Source organism: Zootoca vivipara, chromosome 17, assembly GCF_963506605.1.
Source record: "Zootoca vivipara chromosome 17, rZooViv1.1, whole genome shotgun sequence".
Taxonomy (NCBI): Eukaryota; Metazoa; Chordata; class Lepidosauria; order Squamata; family Lacertidae; genus Zootoca; species Zootoca vivipara.
Genome location: NC_083292.1, coordinates 1,367,781 through 1,383,667, shown reverse-complemented (window position 1 = coordinate 1,383,667; position 15,887 = coordinate 1,367,781). Strand labels below are relative to the sequence as shown.

The 15,887-nt window shown below is 45.2% G+C and overlaps 1 protein-coding gene across 3 annotated transcripts; it reads left to right on the top strand.

Moving 5' to 3' along the window:
• Positions 1–16: 16 nt before the first annotated feature.
• On the top strand, positions 17–15,849 carry CHEK2 (checkpoint kinase 2). Of its 3 annotated transcripts, none has more exons than XM_035099249.2 (14): positions 17–596; positions 1,726–1,850; positions 2,070–2,217; positions 4,064–4,157; positions 4,460–4,568; positions 6,373–6,426; positions 7,798–7,859; positions 8,483–8,582; positions 10,478–10,564; positions 10,993–11,156; positions 11,549–11,664; positions 13,235–13,320; positions 14,768–14,848; positions 15,671–15,849. In XM_035099249.2, exons 1-14 carry the CDS (start codon positions 341–343, stop codon positions 15,752–15,754), a joined length of 1,566 nt encoding a protein of 521 aa, XP_034955140.1. In that variant the 5' UTR covers positions 17–340; the 3' UTR covers positions 15,755–15,849. The 3 variants fall into 3 exon arrangements, with proteins under 3 accessions (XP_034955140.1, XP_034955139.1, XP_034955142.1); XM_035099248.2 differs by having other exon boundaries at positions 6,370–6,426; XM_035099251.2 differs by lacking the exon at positions 13,235–13,320 and having other exon boundaries at positions 6,370–6,426.
• Positions 15,850–15,887: the final 38 nt, after the last annotated feature.

Sequence of the window (15,887 nt, the reverse complement as noted above, 5' to 3'; positions counted from 1 at the left end):
GGGCTCGTGACGTAGGCCTCCGGGGGGCGGGACTGCCGAAAAGGCGGGAGGCGGCTGGCGGGACGCGCAGGGAGCTAGCAGGTGGGCAGCCAGGTGTGGGCGCGGCGGGGCGCCGTCTCCCCCTCCGTCTCTCCGTCCCTCCCTCCTTGCCGGGAAGGTAGGCGCTGCCCTCGCCCCGCGGAGAGTCGCTGCCAACTGGTCTCGCTGCCGGGTCCGGTCCGGCTGCGGCGGGAGGCGCGCTGGTTTGGGGGCGGGCGGCCGGGTCCCTTGGGCGGCGCTCTCTCTCTCGCGCGCGCGCTGTGCTGTGTTCCCCGGCAGCTCCTTCTCCCGGCGAGCCGCGATGTCCCACGAGGAGGCCGGAAGCGACTCCCAGCCACCGCTGCCGCTTCGCCCGCCCACGGAAGGCTCCAGCAGCTCCAGCGGCACACCGGGCGCCAGCCAGTCGTCGTCCAGCTCCGGTACCCTCAGCTCCCTGGACACGCTCCCCACGCAGGACCTGCCCACCATCCCCGAGGACCTGGAGCCCGGCCCGCAGGAGCCTTCGCCGCAGCCCTGGGGGCGCCTCTTCAGCCTGGCCAGGGGATTCCCCAACTGCGGTGCGTGAGCCAAGCCCCGTCCCAGTCCCCCAGCCGCCTCGGCTGCCCTCACACACCGGCTCAGGCCTGGGGTCTCCATCCCTCCGTAGTGGCCCAGGAGGAACAGCAGCGGCTCCCCTGGGCTTCAGACCAGAGGAAGGATCGTCTCCTCTGTCTAAATAAATCACAGCATATAGTGTGTCTTAAGGAAAGTGCTACACCCGCAAAACGCTATGGAAAATACGCTGCTGTTGCCTGTCAGAAGCACAACTGTGTCAGGGAAGATGTTCTAGAGCAGGCATAGGCAAACCCGGCCCTCCAGATGTTTTAGGACTACAACTCCCTGGGCACTTGTCCTATTACCTAGGGATGATGGGAGTTGTAGTCCCAAAACACCTGGAGGGCTGGGTTTGCCTATGCCTGCTCTAGAGGTGTGTTTGCTCTAAGGGAGATCCATCCCTCTCAGCCAGAGAGCCTGTTCTTTTGCTAAGAAGGGTGCTCTTATGCACCAGGTGGGAAAACTCAGTGCAGCCAGCATCCTCCACTGTGGAGTTCCCAGAAGAACCAGACCCAACTGGGATATTGCTTGTCCAGCTGGGATGTGATCTTGTACCCTTTTCTTTTATATGAGCACTAGGGAATAAGGCAAGTAGTGGAATAGGCTCCCAGTGTTGCCTTGTGTTAGAAGGAAAAGGTATCGGGAATTCATCTACATGTTTTACAGTCTTGGCCAAACTGCAGCAATTCTGGTCTTCCTCTATATTTGAACTGCTGTTCATTATGTTGTGCAGTACACTATATGTTTTGCTTCTTTCCTTCCTTTGTCTCTTTTTGGAGGATTCCTCATTACCAGGGACTGGGATTTTGCTGGGAATCACCTTTTCCTTCTGTTAATACCATTCTGGTCTTTGATGCCAGCAAGCAATTGCCCTTCTGGTGAATAAAAGTAAAATGAGGGCTTGTTTATAAGCCCATGGCAGATAAATCTCTGGTAGGTTTTAATTTTTCAAAGCTTTTTGATTCATGTGGGGAGATGCCCACTCTGCTTGAGCCTCCTTTGCTCTTCTCAGACCCGGAAGAGGATGCAGGTGTGTTTTCCACATGCTGTTTCCTTACTTGGGTTTTGCCCTCTTCTTTTCCCCCACCCTAGACTGTGTGAAAAATGAGTACTGGTTTGGCAGAGACGCAAGTTGCGACTACAGTTTTGCTAAGCTGAATATGACTGAGACAGAGCTCTATAAACAGTACAGCAAATGGCACTTCCGCATCTTCAGAGTAAGTACTGCAGAGATTCCTTCTTGCTTTCTGCTCTGGGCAACAAGTTTCAATTTGAGGAAGTTTTCTGGTGGTGGTGAATGGGTGTGCCTGGGTTGTGTGCCCTTGCTTGCAAGGTTTATGTGGGGCTTTAAACCCTTCTTATTTCCTCACTTGCGATTCTGCTGTGAGGGAGACCCTGCCAAGTGGACTCTCCTAGCTCACTGTCCTTCCTCCAAGGAACCAGGGCCTGGAAGCTGCCACGTGGCCTACATTGAAGACCAAAGTGCCAATGGGACTTTCATCAATGGAAAGCTCATTGGGAAGAGCAAGAAGCTTCCCTTGGCAAATGTTGCTGAAATCTCCCTCTCCCTGCCCCATAACAAAGGTAAGATTCCTTGCAAACTCCCTGGCTTACAGGGGCATTTTGGGTAGTGAGTGTAATCCAGTTTTCAACCTTCATGGTTTTATAGTGACACAGCTTGATGAAATAGTGTCAAAATTAATCCTGAATGTAATGTAAGAGGCAGTCTGTATCAGAAGAAATCCCTCACTCTCCCTCCACTCCTGTTCCCCAGTGGCTGCTGTTCAGAGCAACACACTTAGAGCTGTTGTGTGGTAGTGCACAGATAGACAACAAAATTTGTTAGCCCAACATGTAGGGGTGGACACTAGCTTGGATGGTTTTTTTCCCCCTAATTGATTTTTAATTTCAAGTAAGAAAAAAAACCCATACAAAGAAAGCAATTTAGTAGTTGTACAGAAATGAAATAAAAACATCGTCTGATGGTTGTAGTTTTGGACATTTTAATAAAGGCAATCCAATGAAAGTGTCTCTCCATAAGTCCAGTCCCTGCCCATCAATATTCCTTTTGTGACATAATTTGTCCATAAGCGCAATGTCACATATTTGCGAAATCCAGGCTTCAAAAAGATTTGCATTTGAAGTTTTCCCGTATTTTTGTGATCACTAATCTAGCTGCAGTTAATAAATTGAGTACGAGGTCTTTATTGGTTATGTTCTTAATCTGAGGGGTAAAATAAGATACGGTAGGAAGGCTAATTTGGGGTCTTAAAATAGTGATTGTCCCATTGTTTGATTAATTGTTTGAAAAACTCCCCAAGGAAAAAATTTTTGGGCAGAAGCACCACATGTGTACTAGATAGCCAGGTAAGTTGCATTCCCACCAGCAAAAGTTGGATGTAATATACAGTAATTAATTCTGAATAATCTAGATGGGCACATGTGACATCAATGTGCTATCTTAAAAGCATGTTACTGAGTTTTAATTGTTTATTCCAAATTTGTTCCTCTAATTCTTCTTCAAAATCTTTTCCCCATTTTAGTCTTAATGAAGTGAGAGGAAGAGTAGCCAATTGTGTGTGGATTTTATTTTATTTTTTATTCAATAAGAAGCTCTATTGTTATTATTGCCATTTTCATACAAAATGGTTATTGACATAAGCACATACAAAATGCAGTAAGAAGGATGAATGTAAAAATACAAATAGAAAAATAAAATGAGAATACAGAGGGGAGGGGATAACTGGGAGACAACTGCCATGTACACATATCACATATAAGAAGAAAAAGGTGACTCAAATTATGTGTGAGGATTTTCTATAGTTGGGAGAGATTCCCTTTCCCAGTGGGCTGGTTGAGTTGAGTAGTTGCTCAAAACTATTTAAGTCGTGTAAAAAACTATTTAAGTCGTGAATCTTACATTTGGCTGATTTAGAAAATGTATAATCTGGTATATCTCTAATCAGTCACATTGTATATCTTCCAATTTATTTATGGGGCTGTAAGGAGCTGTTGATCAGCTTGGCTGGTTTTAAAAGGGGACTAAGCAAATGTATTGAGGGATGGGCAGGGATGTCAATGGCTTTTAGTCACAATGGTTGTACTATCTCAAATATAAGAATATCTGCTGGAGATCATGGCCCAGAGAGGGTGGTTGTGCTCATGTCTTGCTTATGGGGTTCCCATATTGCCCTCCACCTTCCGCAGTGAAGGCAGACTTTCCTGGTGTGTAGCAAAGCAATTTGGAAAGGGGTCTCATTCTGTCAGCATTATTGGCATTGTTACATATACAAAAAGCATTGTTCTTCTGATCCCTTCCATTATGTTTGGCCACAACACTCAGCACTGGAGATCAGGAAGAAAGTTGTATGTTTTCCTTGCTATATTAGTTATTGGACTGAGGTCTCCTCTCCTTCCTCTCACTTTCCAGTATTTGTGTTCTCTGACCTCATGGAAAGTGATCATCAGCTGGAGTATCCCAAGGAGCTCACAGACAAATATATCATATCAAAAACGTTGGGCACGTAAGTTAGAGTCTTTCTGCCTGCCTATCTTGCATGTTTTCTGCAATGCTGTCTTTAGGGAAGACTACTGAGAGTTGCACCTGTGGGCCGGGGGTGGGGGAGTGGCCTCATGAGGCTGTGCTAAATGGTTTCAATGGTAGCCCTCAGTGGAGGAGAATCAGCCTCCTCATCAGGGGATGAGAGAGGAGAGGACTGTCCTCTGAAGCTCTGTTTAAATCTGGGGCACTGCAGGCATTTCTTTCACAGTTTCACCATCTAAATGTTAGAACCCTAACCTTGAAGTAGCCTCCTTTTTCTGCTAGTGGTGCCTGTGGAGAGGTGAAGCTGGCCTTTGAAAGGGACACCTGTAAGAAAGTGGCCATAAAAATAATAAATAAGCGGAGGTTTATGGCGGATGTTTTGCCGGAGAATGTAAGTATCTCTGTTTTCGTCCTCTGGGCAGGGAATTTTTGATGGAGGGAAATATTATTTGTAAAGTACCTTAGGTTGTCACCTGTGTTCTGTAGATTAAACATTGTTTGCTTTGACTGCTGCTGATTAAGATGATATATACAAATTTATTTGTGCTAAAAAATTGTGGATAACTCACAATCTTAAATGACTCACATCTCAGTCCTAAACATATAGCATGGAAGAATCAGTGGAACTTTTGTGGCATGTGCTGAGGTTTGTGGCCCTAGTGGAATTTGTAAAGTTACCTGGCTGTGCTTATGTGAGCTCAGGACAACTTGGAAGCTTTTATTCTTTTTTTCACCAGCAGACTTTTGTTTCAAGAAAAGTATTGACTGGTTCAGCCTCCCCCAGTGTGGATGTTTTAGACTACAGTTCCCATCAGCCTCTGTGTTGCCTTTAGCAGATGGACATCTTTACCCAAAACATCTAGAAGGCACCAGGTTGAAGAAAGCTGGCCTGGTCTCTTATTCTGTCTCTCAAAACAATCTCCCTGATACAAACCAGGTGGTTCTACAACTCATTTGCAGGCACATACAGAGCTTTGAGAGGACTCTGTGTTAAACACATGTTTCTCCTACCTTCAGATTTCATAGGTGTATAATTTTTTTTTACAAGGACCAGGTAAAACATTCCACAAAATGAAGAGATTGGGGGGGAAATAAAGTTGAAAGGCAAAGTCAGGAGGGTCAAACTCAGCTGTAGTGTACACTGCAAATCAAGGAATAATAATTTATAATAATAATAATAATTTATTATTTATACCCCATCGATCTGGCTGGGTTTTCCCAGCCACTCTGGGCGGCTCCCAACAGAATATTAAAAGCACGATAAAACATCAAACATTAAAAACTTCCCTAAACAGGGTTGCCCTCAGATTTCTTCTAAAAATTAGATAGTTGTTTATTTCCTTGACATTTGATGGAGGGCGTTGCACAGGGCGGGCGCTACTACTAAGTGCCTGGTTTCTTGTAACCTCACTTCTTGCAGTGAGGGAACCACCAGAAGGCCCTCGGCCCTGGACCTCAGTGTCCGGGCAGAACGATGGGGGAGGAGATGCTCCTTCAGGTATACTGGGCCGAGGCCATTTAGGGCTTTAAAGGTCAGCACCAACACTTTGAATTGTGCTTGGATATGTACTGGGAGCCAAGTTCAAGACCGGTGTTATGTGGTTTCGGCGGCCGCCTCCCAGTCACCAGTCTAGCTGCCACATTCTGGATTAATTGCAGTTTCCGGGTCACCTTCAAAGGTAGCCCCACGTAGAGCGCATTGCAGTAGTCCAAGCGGGAGATAACTAGAGCATGCACCACTCTGGCGAGACAGTCTGCAGGCAGGTAGGGTCTCAGCCTGGACTAAATTGGCCATTGACCTGGTCTGGCAGCCTGTTCTCATGTTCTAAGCTGCTGCTCCCAGCCCCAGTTCCCAGCCTTCGTCCCTCTCATAACACATCTTCAGGTTTTCATAACTTTTCCCAGGGACGTGTCCCTGCCTGGGATTGCTTTCTGGGGGTAATCTGTGGAAATTTCATGGACTCTCATGCCAGCTGAGCCGAGTGCCTTATGTTTGGCTTTCCTGCTTTTTTTGCTGCAGCAATGCAGGCTATCTTCACACTTTTACTGAGGGCAGGAGGCTTGATGTTCTGTCCGTGTGTGAGCTGTTTTGCTGTCCTCTTGCGCCATCAAACACCCTCAAGCTAAGCAGATGGGCTCATACTAAAGCTGTACAAGTGACCTTTACGCTTTGATGTTCCATTATCTAAAAGCAGGACAAGCCTTTTAATGTGGAAACGGAAGTGGAGATTCTGAAGAAGATTGACCATGTAAGTATGCCCTTAAAGCAGGCAGCTTTTAAAATTATTTTTACCTCACCTCTTCTTCTCACTAAAGACTTCACAATGCTAAACATTGCAATATACTGATATATATCATGATGTCTGACATAAGGATGGAACTACGTAGAAGCGAACAGTAGGGCTGGGCAATATCTGGTTTTCAACTTCATGATATATTGCCTGCTAAACATCGTGATATACTGATATGCTACAGTGTCTGAAATAAGCATGGAGCTGGTTTTCAACTTAGTAGGATATCGCCAGCTAAACATTGCAATATATTGCAATATATCGTAATGACTGGAATAAGGATGGAGCTATGTAGAGGCACTGACTGCCTTCACGGTTTCTTCCACATTGTGATTTTTGCACATGCACATGATTAGCAATGCATGATTAGCTGCTCCCAACCATGCACGATTAGCAAAATATTGCCAGGTCAAAAATTATGAAACTGATACAGTGGGACCTCAACTTACGAATTTAATCCGTTCCGAATGCACACTCATAGGTCGAAAACTTTGCAAGTCAAGTTTCCCATAGGAAAAGCGGTTTCCCATAGGAATGCATTGGAAATGGAAACATTCTAAGTCGAGGAAACCGCATCTAGCCGCGAACGGGTTTTCCGTTTGGATGTCGAAAAAATCGTAAGCGCGCGGCCACTTTTTCCGCTCATAACTTGAAAATGTCGGGTGTCGAGTAGCTCGTAAGTCGAGGTCCCACTGTATCATGATATGGACTTTGAACTGGTTTTGGACAATATATCGATATCTTGTCCAGCCCTACTAAAGACCTGACAGTGGTTCTGATTTATCTCACATGCTACTAGCAAGCCCATTCTCTGAGGGCAGATTCTGATGTCTGCAAAATGGAATCCACTGTCAGCAACAGGCAGAGTATTGTGGGGCTCGGCCTCAGAGGAACCTAAAGGTGTTCAGAAGCACAACTAAAATCTTAGGGGGGAAATTGCTCAAATGTGGGAAGAATTGAGGCCAGGGAATGATGCTGGCTGACTGACTGTTGAAAGGCAGGGAAGAAAAGTAAATTAATTTGGAGTACCTTGGGAGAGGGCAATGCAGGCTGGAATGCTGAACAGCAACATACCACACTGCAACATTTTATTGTAGTTCCCACTTATTTTTTACTGAGTGGAGTGTGGGGGAATATTTAGGTCCTACAGTGGAGATGTCATTCCTGCCCTTTGTTCTCACATTTGTAAGCATTTTCCTTTGAATTGAGAGTTCTGTGCTGTTCTTTGGCTTCAGGAAAAAAGAGCTGCTTTTGGAGGGCATTGCTTTCTCTGAGAGCGGCTTTTTCCTAGCATATGTTTGGATGTTTCCCTTTCCTTCCTTGCTACAGCCTTGCCTTATCAAGATAATAGACTTCTTTGAAGGAGAAGACTTTTACATTGTTTTGGAATTGTAAGTTATTCTTCTTTGTGCTCTTTGGGGAGGAGGGAGTGGTTTTGTGCCTAAGGTCTGTGAGTGGCAGTGTAGATGGTCCAAAATGAGCAGTTCAGTGTGGCTATAATTAAAGAAGAAGAAAACTCAGGTGATGACTGCTGGAAATAGAAGCTAAGGAGATGGAACGAATGGACAATCTAGACAGCCTTTCTCAGGGGCTGGATTTGTATTGGAACCAGCCCTCTTCCTCCTCGTTCAGCTCTTGTTCAGACTGTTCATGTTTAGTGCTCAAAATAATCCCTATGTGTAGATGTTCTCATCTCAAAGTCAACCATGCTCACTTGATGAAGGAGGTTCTTGATCACAAAAAAGCCTCTTAGGCTCCAGGCCACTTCGGAATTTCTCTTGTCATTTTGGAAGATATCCTTGGTCATAGAGATTTCAGCGTACAAAGACTGAATCTCCCCTTGGCTTCCTTGCTAGTGTTTGGCTAGTCTTGGAAAACTAATTTTAGATCTTTGCATGCTACACTGAAGGAATTTGTATCCAGTGATGAAAAATAGTTGCTACTTTCCATCATGAACACCATTTCCATTTTTATCTTGCCTTCAAACATGGGTTTATTCTGCTTGGTCTTTCAGGATGGAAGGTGGAGAGCTATTTGACAAGGTTCTGCGCCCAGCAAGACTGAGTGAAGCAACGTGCAAACTTTATTTTTATCAAATGCTTTTGGCTGTGCAGGTACCCCTTAACTCTGCAAAACTAGTTGTCTCCCCGTAATGTGGGGTGAGCTTGGCTTGATGACTGTTAATGTATTCACTGGTACAATCTGGAGTCTTTGTTTGTTGCACCACATGGATGCAACAGCCTCTTTTGTTAAATCTTCTGATGAGCAAAGGCTGTTGTGTAGCTGCCTCAAAATATGGTTAACTAACCTTGCTGGATTGCAGTTCCCCTCATCCCTGACTATTGGCTGGCTAGGGATGGTGGGAAGTGGGAGTCCAACCTGGAGGTCTACAGGTTCGTTGCCCCTGATGTAGCACATGGAAACATTTACTGCATAGACCATGCAATGTCTCTAAACAGAAGTGTACCTCTCTTCATCACTTGGACAATTCACAGAAAGACATTACATCTCTGTTCCCTGAGGAAGTGCCACAGCTCAGTGACAGAAAAGATAAGAGCAGTTTGCTGGATCAGGCCGGTGGACCATCTAGTCGAGCATCCTGTTCACACAGAAGTCAACCAGATGCCTGTGGGAAACCAAGCACGACCCCAGCACAAGAGCCCACACTCCCTGCCTGCCTTTGGCCGTGGAGGTGGAACACAGCCTTCAGGGCTAGAAGCTATTGCTCACCTTATTCTCCATGAAAGGGAGCCTTTTGTCTTATTCCATGAATGCTAAGCTTTCGCATGAGGTTTTTTTAATATTATTATTTAACAAAATTTATATATTGCTTGATTACAGTCATACCTCGGTTTAAGTACGTTTTGGTTTGAGTACTTTCAGTTTAAGTACTCCGCGGACCCGTCTGGAACGGATTAATCCACTTTCCCTTACTTTCAATGGGAAAGTTCGCTTCAGGTTAAGTATGCTTCAGGTTAAGTACAGACTTCCGGAACCAATTGTGTACTTAAACCGAGGTACCACTGTATAATAAAACCTTTAAGCACTTTAAAAATACAATTATCAATAAGAGACAGTTAAAGCAGGTGTTTAAAAGCAATCAGAGTCTTTGGTGAGGTTCTTTGTGAAAAGCTTTGTGAAATTCCAAGTACACTTTGCTGGCTGGATTACATCTATAAGCTTGTTGACATTCTTAAAGAACATTAAAAGGTTAGCAAGACAGCATAGCAAAAACAATAGTATAGCAAAACAATAGCAATTATAATAATGTACAAAACTCCCACATTTCAATACAGTGGTACCTCGTTTTGAGTCTGCCCCTTTTAGCATCCATTTTGTGGAATGTCTGTGACAAATCTGGAAGTACCGGAACGGGTTACTTCCGGGTTTTCCGCACGTGCAGAAGCACAAAACCACTCCATGCACATGCGCAGAGCGGCGCATTGTCGAGCGTCCCTTTCGTCGAGCATCCGGGGCTCCAGACCGGATCCCGGACTCAAAACGAGGTACCACTGTACTATAAATATAGCAAGATTACATAAACAACATGCAGCATCCAATAGCAAAAATAAGAAGGGAGCCTCATAGTTTCACCTGAGTCCTTGAAACACGCTTCCCATGATGTTGCTCTCATGATGTTGTTTCCACTGTGGAATCCTCTTCAGATTTTTCTATTCAAGATTGGGAGTTTAATATTAATTTTCTTCAAGATCAGCTCTTAGCATTGAACTTGCAATTTGGACCTGTTATGTTGAATTGTTCTGCTACACTCTGGGCAATATAGATACACACACACACACACACACACACACAGAGTTGTCAGTTGTTTTTGTTTATGAAGTGCTTGTGGCTGTGCCTGTGAGGGGGTTGATTAGGCATGGAAGGCACGACATGGTACTCTAAATGTCTGTTTATTAAAGGAGCGGAGATGCCACATGCAAAGGTGTGTCAGCCACAACAATCTGTTAATTGCATAATATTCTTTCTTTCTTTTTGGCACTGGGCAAAGTATCTTCATGAAAAAGGCATTATTCACCGGGACCTGAAACTGGAGAATGTGCTCTTGTCATCTCCTGAGGCAAATTGCCTTATAAAGGTGAGCAGGAGTTGTCTAAGAATTCTACCCTCCCCCCCTCAACCCCACATCATGTGCTTTAAATAAAGTTACTCTGCGAGATGCTTTGACCCAGGTCTCTGGTGTCAATGGCATTCCAGTGCATGCCACTCAGTTATCATGGAATGAAATATTTAAGACAGAGGCCATGAATGTAGGGTGTGTTTGTGAAAGACCTTGTGACTCTGCTTGGTCCCCCAGGCCCTCTTCGTCTCTCCCTCTGCAAAATCTTGTAGATTTCATTGGATTTGCCTTCTAAAAGTTTTGCTTTGGAGACGAAACTATTGTGTATAGCAATTTTTTTACATACCTAGTCTCGGGACATATGCAGACCTTCATTGCAAGAAGCACGCTAAATGACTTTTGACATTTTGATCAATCTATTCTTGTTACTTTTCTTGTTGTGCAAGATAACAGATTTTGGTCAATCCAAAATTCTTGGAGAAACATCCCTTATGAAAACATTATGTGGTACACCTGACTATCTTGCTCCCGAAGTTCAACATTTTGCTGAGGATGGAGGTTATGGGCGCTCAGTGGACTGCTGGAGTCTGGGAGTCATTCTCTTTATTTGGTAAGAAACACAGGAAGGCTGACAAAGGTTTTTGTCTTCCCATAAAGTGTACCTGTTTGTGAGTGAAATTTTGAACACATTGACTTGAATACTTTTTATTTTTAATTTTTGTCTCTTGCCCTTCCGTGGAGAACTAAGGCTGAATTCTGTGCAAGACTTACTTGGATGTAAGTTCATGAAAGTTAGTTTGACTTCTGCACATGTAGGGTCAGGCTTTAATTGCCTGTTAACCTTGGAACAATCCTGTAAGGCTGAATGAGAGTTGCAGTTCCAAGCGCTGTAGTCGCCGTGGAGTTGAACCTCCAATTCCCACTCCAGACATTGCTCCTCTGCCCCTCGTGGGTTTTTGGCTGCAAAGCTGCCATGTTTTTCTTCTTGTTTGTCTCAATTAGCCTCTCCGGATATCCACCCTTCTCCGATAAAAATGCTCGTCTGTCTCTGAGGGAGCAGATTGCCCAGGGAGAATACTACTACTGTGCAGAAATATGGCAGCATGTGTCAGAGGAGGGTAAGGCATTGGTATGACCCTGCTTCACAGGACAGAGGTGTGTCTGTTCCACCAGCATTGTTTAAATGAGAGAGCTCTCTAAAAGACTTAAACGTCAGTGTAACTCAAGCAAAAGGTTGGTAGTTCCAGCCCATCCAGGGACAGCTGTGGGCAGGATTCCTGCATTGCAGGGGGTTGAGAGGGATATCCCTCAGGATCCCTTCCAATTTCACAGTTCTATTAGGGCAAGGCATGTTGGCTGGGACTCAAACAAATGACACACACTGAACTTCTGGGGTCTTCTTCCTTGCATCAAAGGGAAGGCTGGCTAAACAATGGTAAGGCGCTGAAAGGAACTTCTTGTCTCTTGAAGGCTACCTCTGGCTTCCAATAGGGAGCCAAGGAGACTTACAGCATCCTCCTGGCCCTCAAACAGGTGAAAGAGGTGAGGTACTTTCTTCCTCTCCCACTTAGGAAGCAAGGGCAGCAAAACCACACAGGTGTGTTCTGCATAGCATCTTGCAAGGTAACTGGCTTATGGCTTGGCACTAAGGGCATCTGCATCTCCTCAGCCACTGTGCCATGACTGGTGATGTTAATGGCAGATGCTACTGCAGTCAAACTTCCTTCCTTGCTTGGGGATGTGGCAAGGGCTCATGGCGTCATTTTAACCCTGGTCATCTGGGTCCTAATGCACTTAATATCTCCCCACCGCATTCCGCATTCCAAAAAGATGTAGAAGTGAATAAGCTGTAGGAGCGGAACAATATTTTCCCATAGGTTTGGAAATTTATGGGGTCCCTTTCTTAACAGTCCTTTTTGGCCCCTGTAAGACTAATCGATTCAGGCTTTGTTCCTGTACATACTTATCACAGAACAATCCCCATGGAATTAAATGAAGCTTATGTTTGAGTAATGTACAGTTTCTTTGGTCTGAACCCACACTAGAAATTGTGACAGCAGGAGCCTCTTCTGAATTGAGGTAAGGTACTGTACTTAAACATTGAGACGCAGGTGGCGCTGTGGGTTAAACCACAGAGCCTAGGGGTTGCCGATCAGAAGGTCGGCGGTTCGAATCCCTGCGACGGGGTGAGCTCCCGTTGCTCGGTCCCAGCTCCTGCCAACCTAGCAGTTCGAAAGCACATCAAAGTGCAAGTAGATAAATAGGTACTGCTACAGAGGGAGGGTAAATGGCGTTTCCGTGTGCTGCTCTGGTTCGCCAGAAGCGGCTTTGTCATGCTGGCCACATGACCCGGAAGCTGTACACCGGCTCCCTCTGCCAATAACGCGAGATGAGCGCCGCAACCCCAGAGTCGGTCACGACTGGACCCAATGGTCAGGGGTCCCTTTACCTTTACCTTTACCTTTACTTAAACATTGAGTACTAACTACAGTGTTTATGTATCAGCTGTTCCTTTGCAAAGGAGAAGGACAGGGAGGGAGCCAGAACAGGTGGGGGTCATACATGTTTTCTCCAAGCAGAGAAGCAGGTGTGGCAGCAGGCGTGAGAGCAGGATGCTGGACTAGAGGGCCCATGAGGGTTTCATTCTGTTATTGCTGAACTACAGCACATTTTGCTTCGTTGTTTCAGCCTTTGACCTTGTGCAGAAGTTGCTAGTGGTGGATCCACGGAAGCGTCTTAAAATAGAAGAGGCTTTAGAACATCCCTGGCTTCAGGTATATGCTCACTTGAGCTGTCCTATCTAGGTAGAACAGGACAGGATGGTTTTGTTCATTTGTTTTATTGAAAATGTTTCTCAGTGGCCCCTCATAAGTAATACTCAGTAATACAGTTCCAATAAAATATAACAAAACACATCTAAATCCACAGTAGACCAGCCATGTATCAGGCAGGTCTTTAAAAAGCACTGAAAGCCCTTATTTTGAAGTAGAGGTGGTTCCATTTGCTGGGTGCCACAACTGAAAAGTCCCTTCTTCAGATTGTAGTATGATAAGACCTGAACAGGCTATGATAGCCAGGATGGCCCTCCTCCAACAGTCTTAGTGTATGGAATGGTCTGTATTGGACAAATACAGGTCCCAAGTTGTTGTTATTTTTAAAAAATATATTTCTACCCCACCTCTTTCCCTGACAGGACCCAAGGCAGCTTACAGATAAAAGCAATACAGTGGTACCTTGACTTACAAATGCTTCGACTTCCGAAGGTTTCGACTTCCGAAGTCCGCTAACCCGGAAGTATTTTCGCCATGCGCGCGGTTTGCTCATGCGGTCTGCGCATGCGCAAAGCGCAAAATCGCGCTTTGCGCATGTGCAAAATGGGCGCTTTGACTTACGATGGATTCGACTTGCGAAGAGCGCCGCGGAACGGATCGCCTTCGTAAGTCGAGGTACCACTGTAATTGCTACAAACCTAGAAAAGTCAATAATTAAAAAGCACTTTAACATTAATAGAATTAAAACAATAAACATACATGAAATCTACTTAAAACAAATAATTACAATAAAAACAGCATGGCACCAACCCTTTCACTAAACGCATTCAGTTTCCAAAAGCCTGCTGGAACAAAAAGCTCTTTACCTGCTGATGGAGGGGCAAGTTCTTAGGGTTTTGTATGTCAATGAAAGACAGCAAACGGCCAGTGTTTGGAGTCTTCACAGGGAAGATAATGCCTTGGCAATATGAATGGAGAAGGGGAGTTGGGTGTCTGGCCCCCTTAGGAAGCCCTTGTCCTGCCAGGAGCAGGGGCTTCTACCTTTGGCCAAGGCCAAAGACCACATTCCACCTTGTTTGTGCTTCTGCTTGCTGAATCCTGCAGACATATTTCCCTCTCTGAAATACAGTGGACCCTCCGGATACGAATTAAATTCCTTTCAGGGGTTTGTCCGCAACCCGAAAAATGTCTGAGGCAGAAAATCCAAATAACAACTCCCACTGTAGTGGGGAATTTACTAATAAACTGACAATTCAATCCCTTCAATAGGTACCCCAGAATTTGCTGCCTGCCTGAGGCTGGAGACTGCTCCTTCCCCATTCTTGTCTCCCATTGCCTGCCTTGTGGCCTAGCCTCATTCTTGGCTGCTTCACACTGTTAAGCAACTGCTAGAATTATGCTACCCTATGATTTCATTTTAAATATATGTCCAAATACATATTCTTCACAGGACGAAAATATGAAGCACACTTTTCAACAGTTAATCACTCAAACACTGGAGCCTGTGCCTGCACCAGAGGCGTCACCTTTGGTATCTATTTCTCATGATGGATTGGTTGAAGAACTCGTGAATTGATTTTAGAAAATGTTTTTTTGGGGGGATTTTCCTTTTTTAAAATGGGAAAATAATGTCCTCAAGCAAGCACAGGCATTTGGGAGCGTTGCCATATGGTGTAAGGAGGCCAGAGCCCTTGGGTCACCTGAGGCTTTGGGTGGGGGGTTTGACAGGTGAAGCTGTAGATAGACCACTAGAGGGCTTTGTGGGGGGAATATGAAGAGCGAGGGATGGTGGCTGGGAGGGGGGTGGTAGCCCTAAACTACCCATGAAGGCACAAATACAATCAGCATTTAAAGAAGTAGAACAGAGTCCTACCAGCTAAATCTATATGGCAACAACATAAAATGGTCACCAGAGATGAGATGGAATAAACTGAAGCAACTTTTCCGGGGTGGGGGTGGGAAATGGACTTCTCACTGAGGCTAAAAGTTCTGCAAGTATTTTGGAATATTTGACAGGCGGTGTCTGTTTTAGAGCTCTCTCTCTCTCTCTCTCTGTTTCATTTGATCCTCCTCTTCTAGATAATGCAGTCACTTCTGGAGGCAGAGTGGTGCCTATAATGATGGGTTGTGCCAGTTCAGGCCCCATGCCCGGCCACAGTTGGCAGCAATCCATGGTTTGCAAACCCACTTCAATCCATGTTTGCTGGTTTGCCTTGTGGATTGCAAACCATGTTTTCGCCAATCATACAATGGGCTTTCTTAGGCAGGCTGGAGTGTCTGGAGCACTGTTGCACCCTTCCATAGCCTCACAGCAGGTGGTTCCACAGGTTAATCCTCCTGCTTTCTTTTTCAGCCACCCACCAGCAGGAGGAAACGGCGCCACCCGCAGGAGCAGGCTGGTCCCTCTAAGGTGCAAAAAGTGGAGATGGCTTCTTAAGGACTGTTTTTTAAAAAACATTTTTTAAAAAAGTTTATTAAGTTCTTTTAAATTGTAGTATATGAATATATTGGTAAATAAAAAGCTTTCTAAGACTACCGTGACCTGGTAAATTGTGAAGAACTCCCCCTGT

Coding starts and splice junctions, on each gene's coding strand:
- CHEK2 (XM_035099248.2), top strand. CDS start 341: ATGTCCCACGAGGAGGCCGGAAGCGACTCCCAGCCACCGCTGCCGCTT. Junction 11,665..13,234: donor GCAGCATGTGTCAGAGGAGG/GTAAGGCATTGG, acceptor TCGTTGTTTCAG/CCTTTGACCTTGTGCAGAAG. Junction 13,321..14,767: donor TAGAACATCCCTGGCTTCAG/GTATATGCTCAC, acceptor TATTCTTCACAG/GACGAAAATATGAAGCACAC.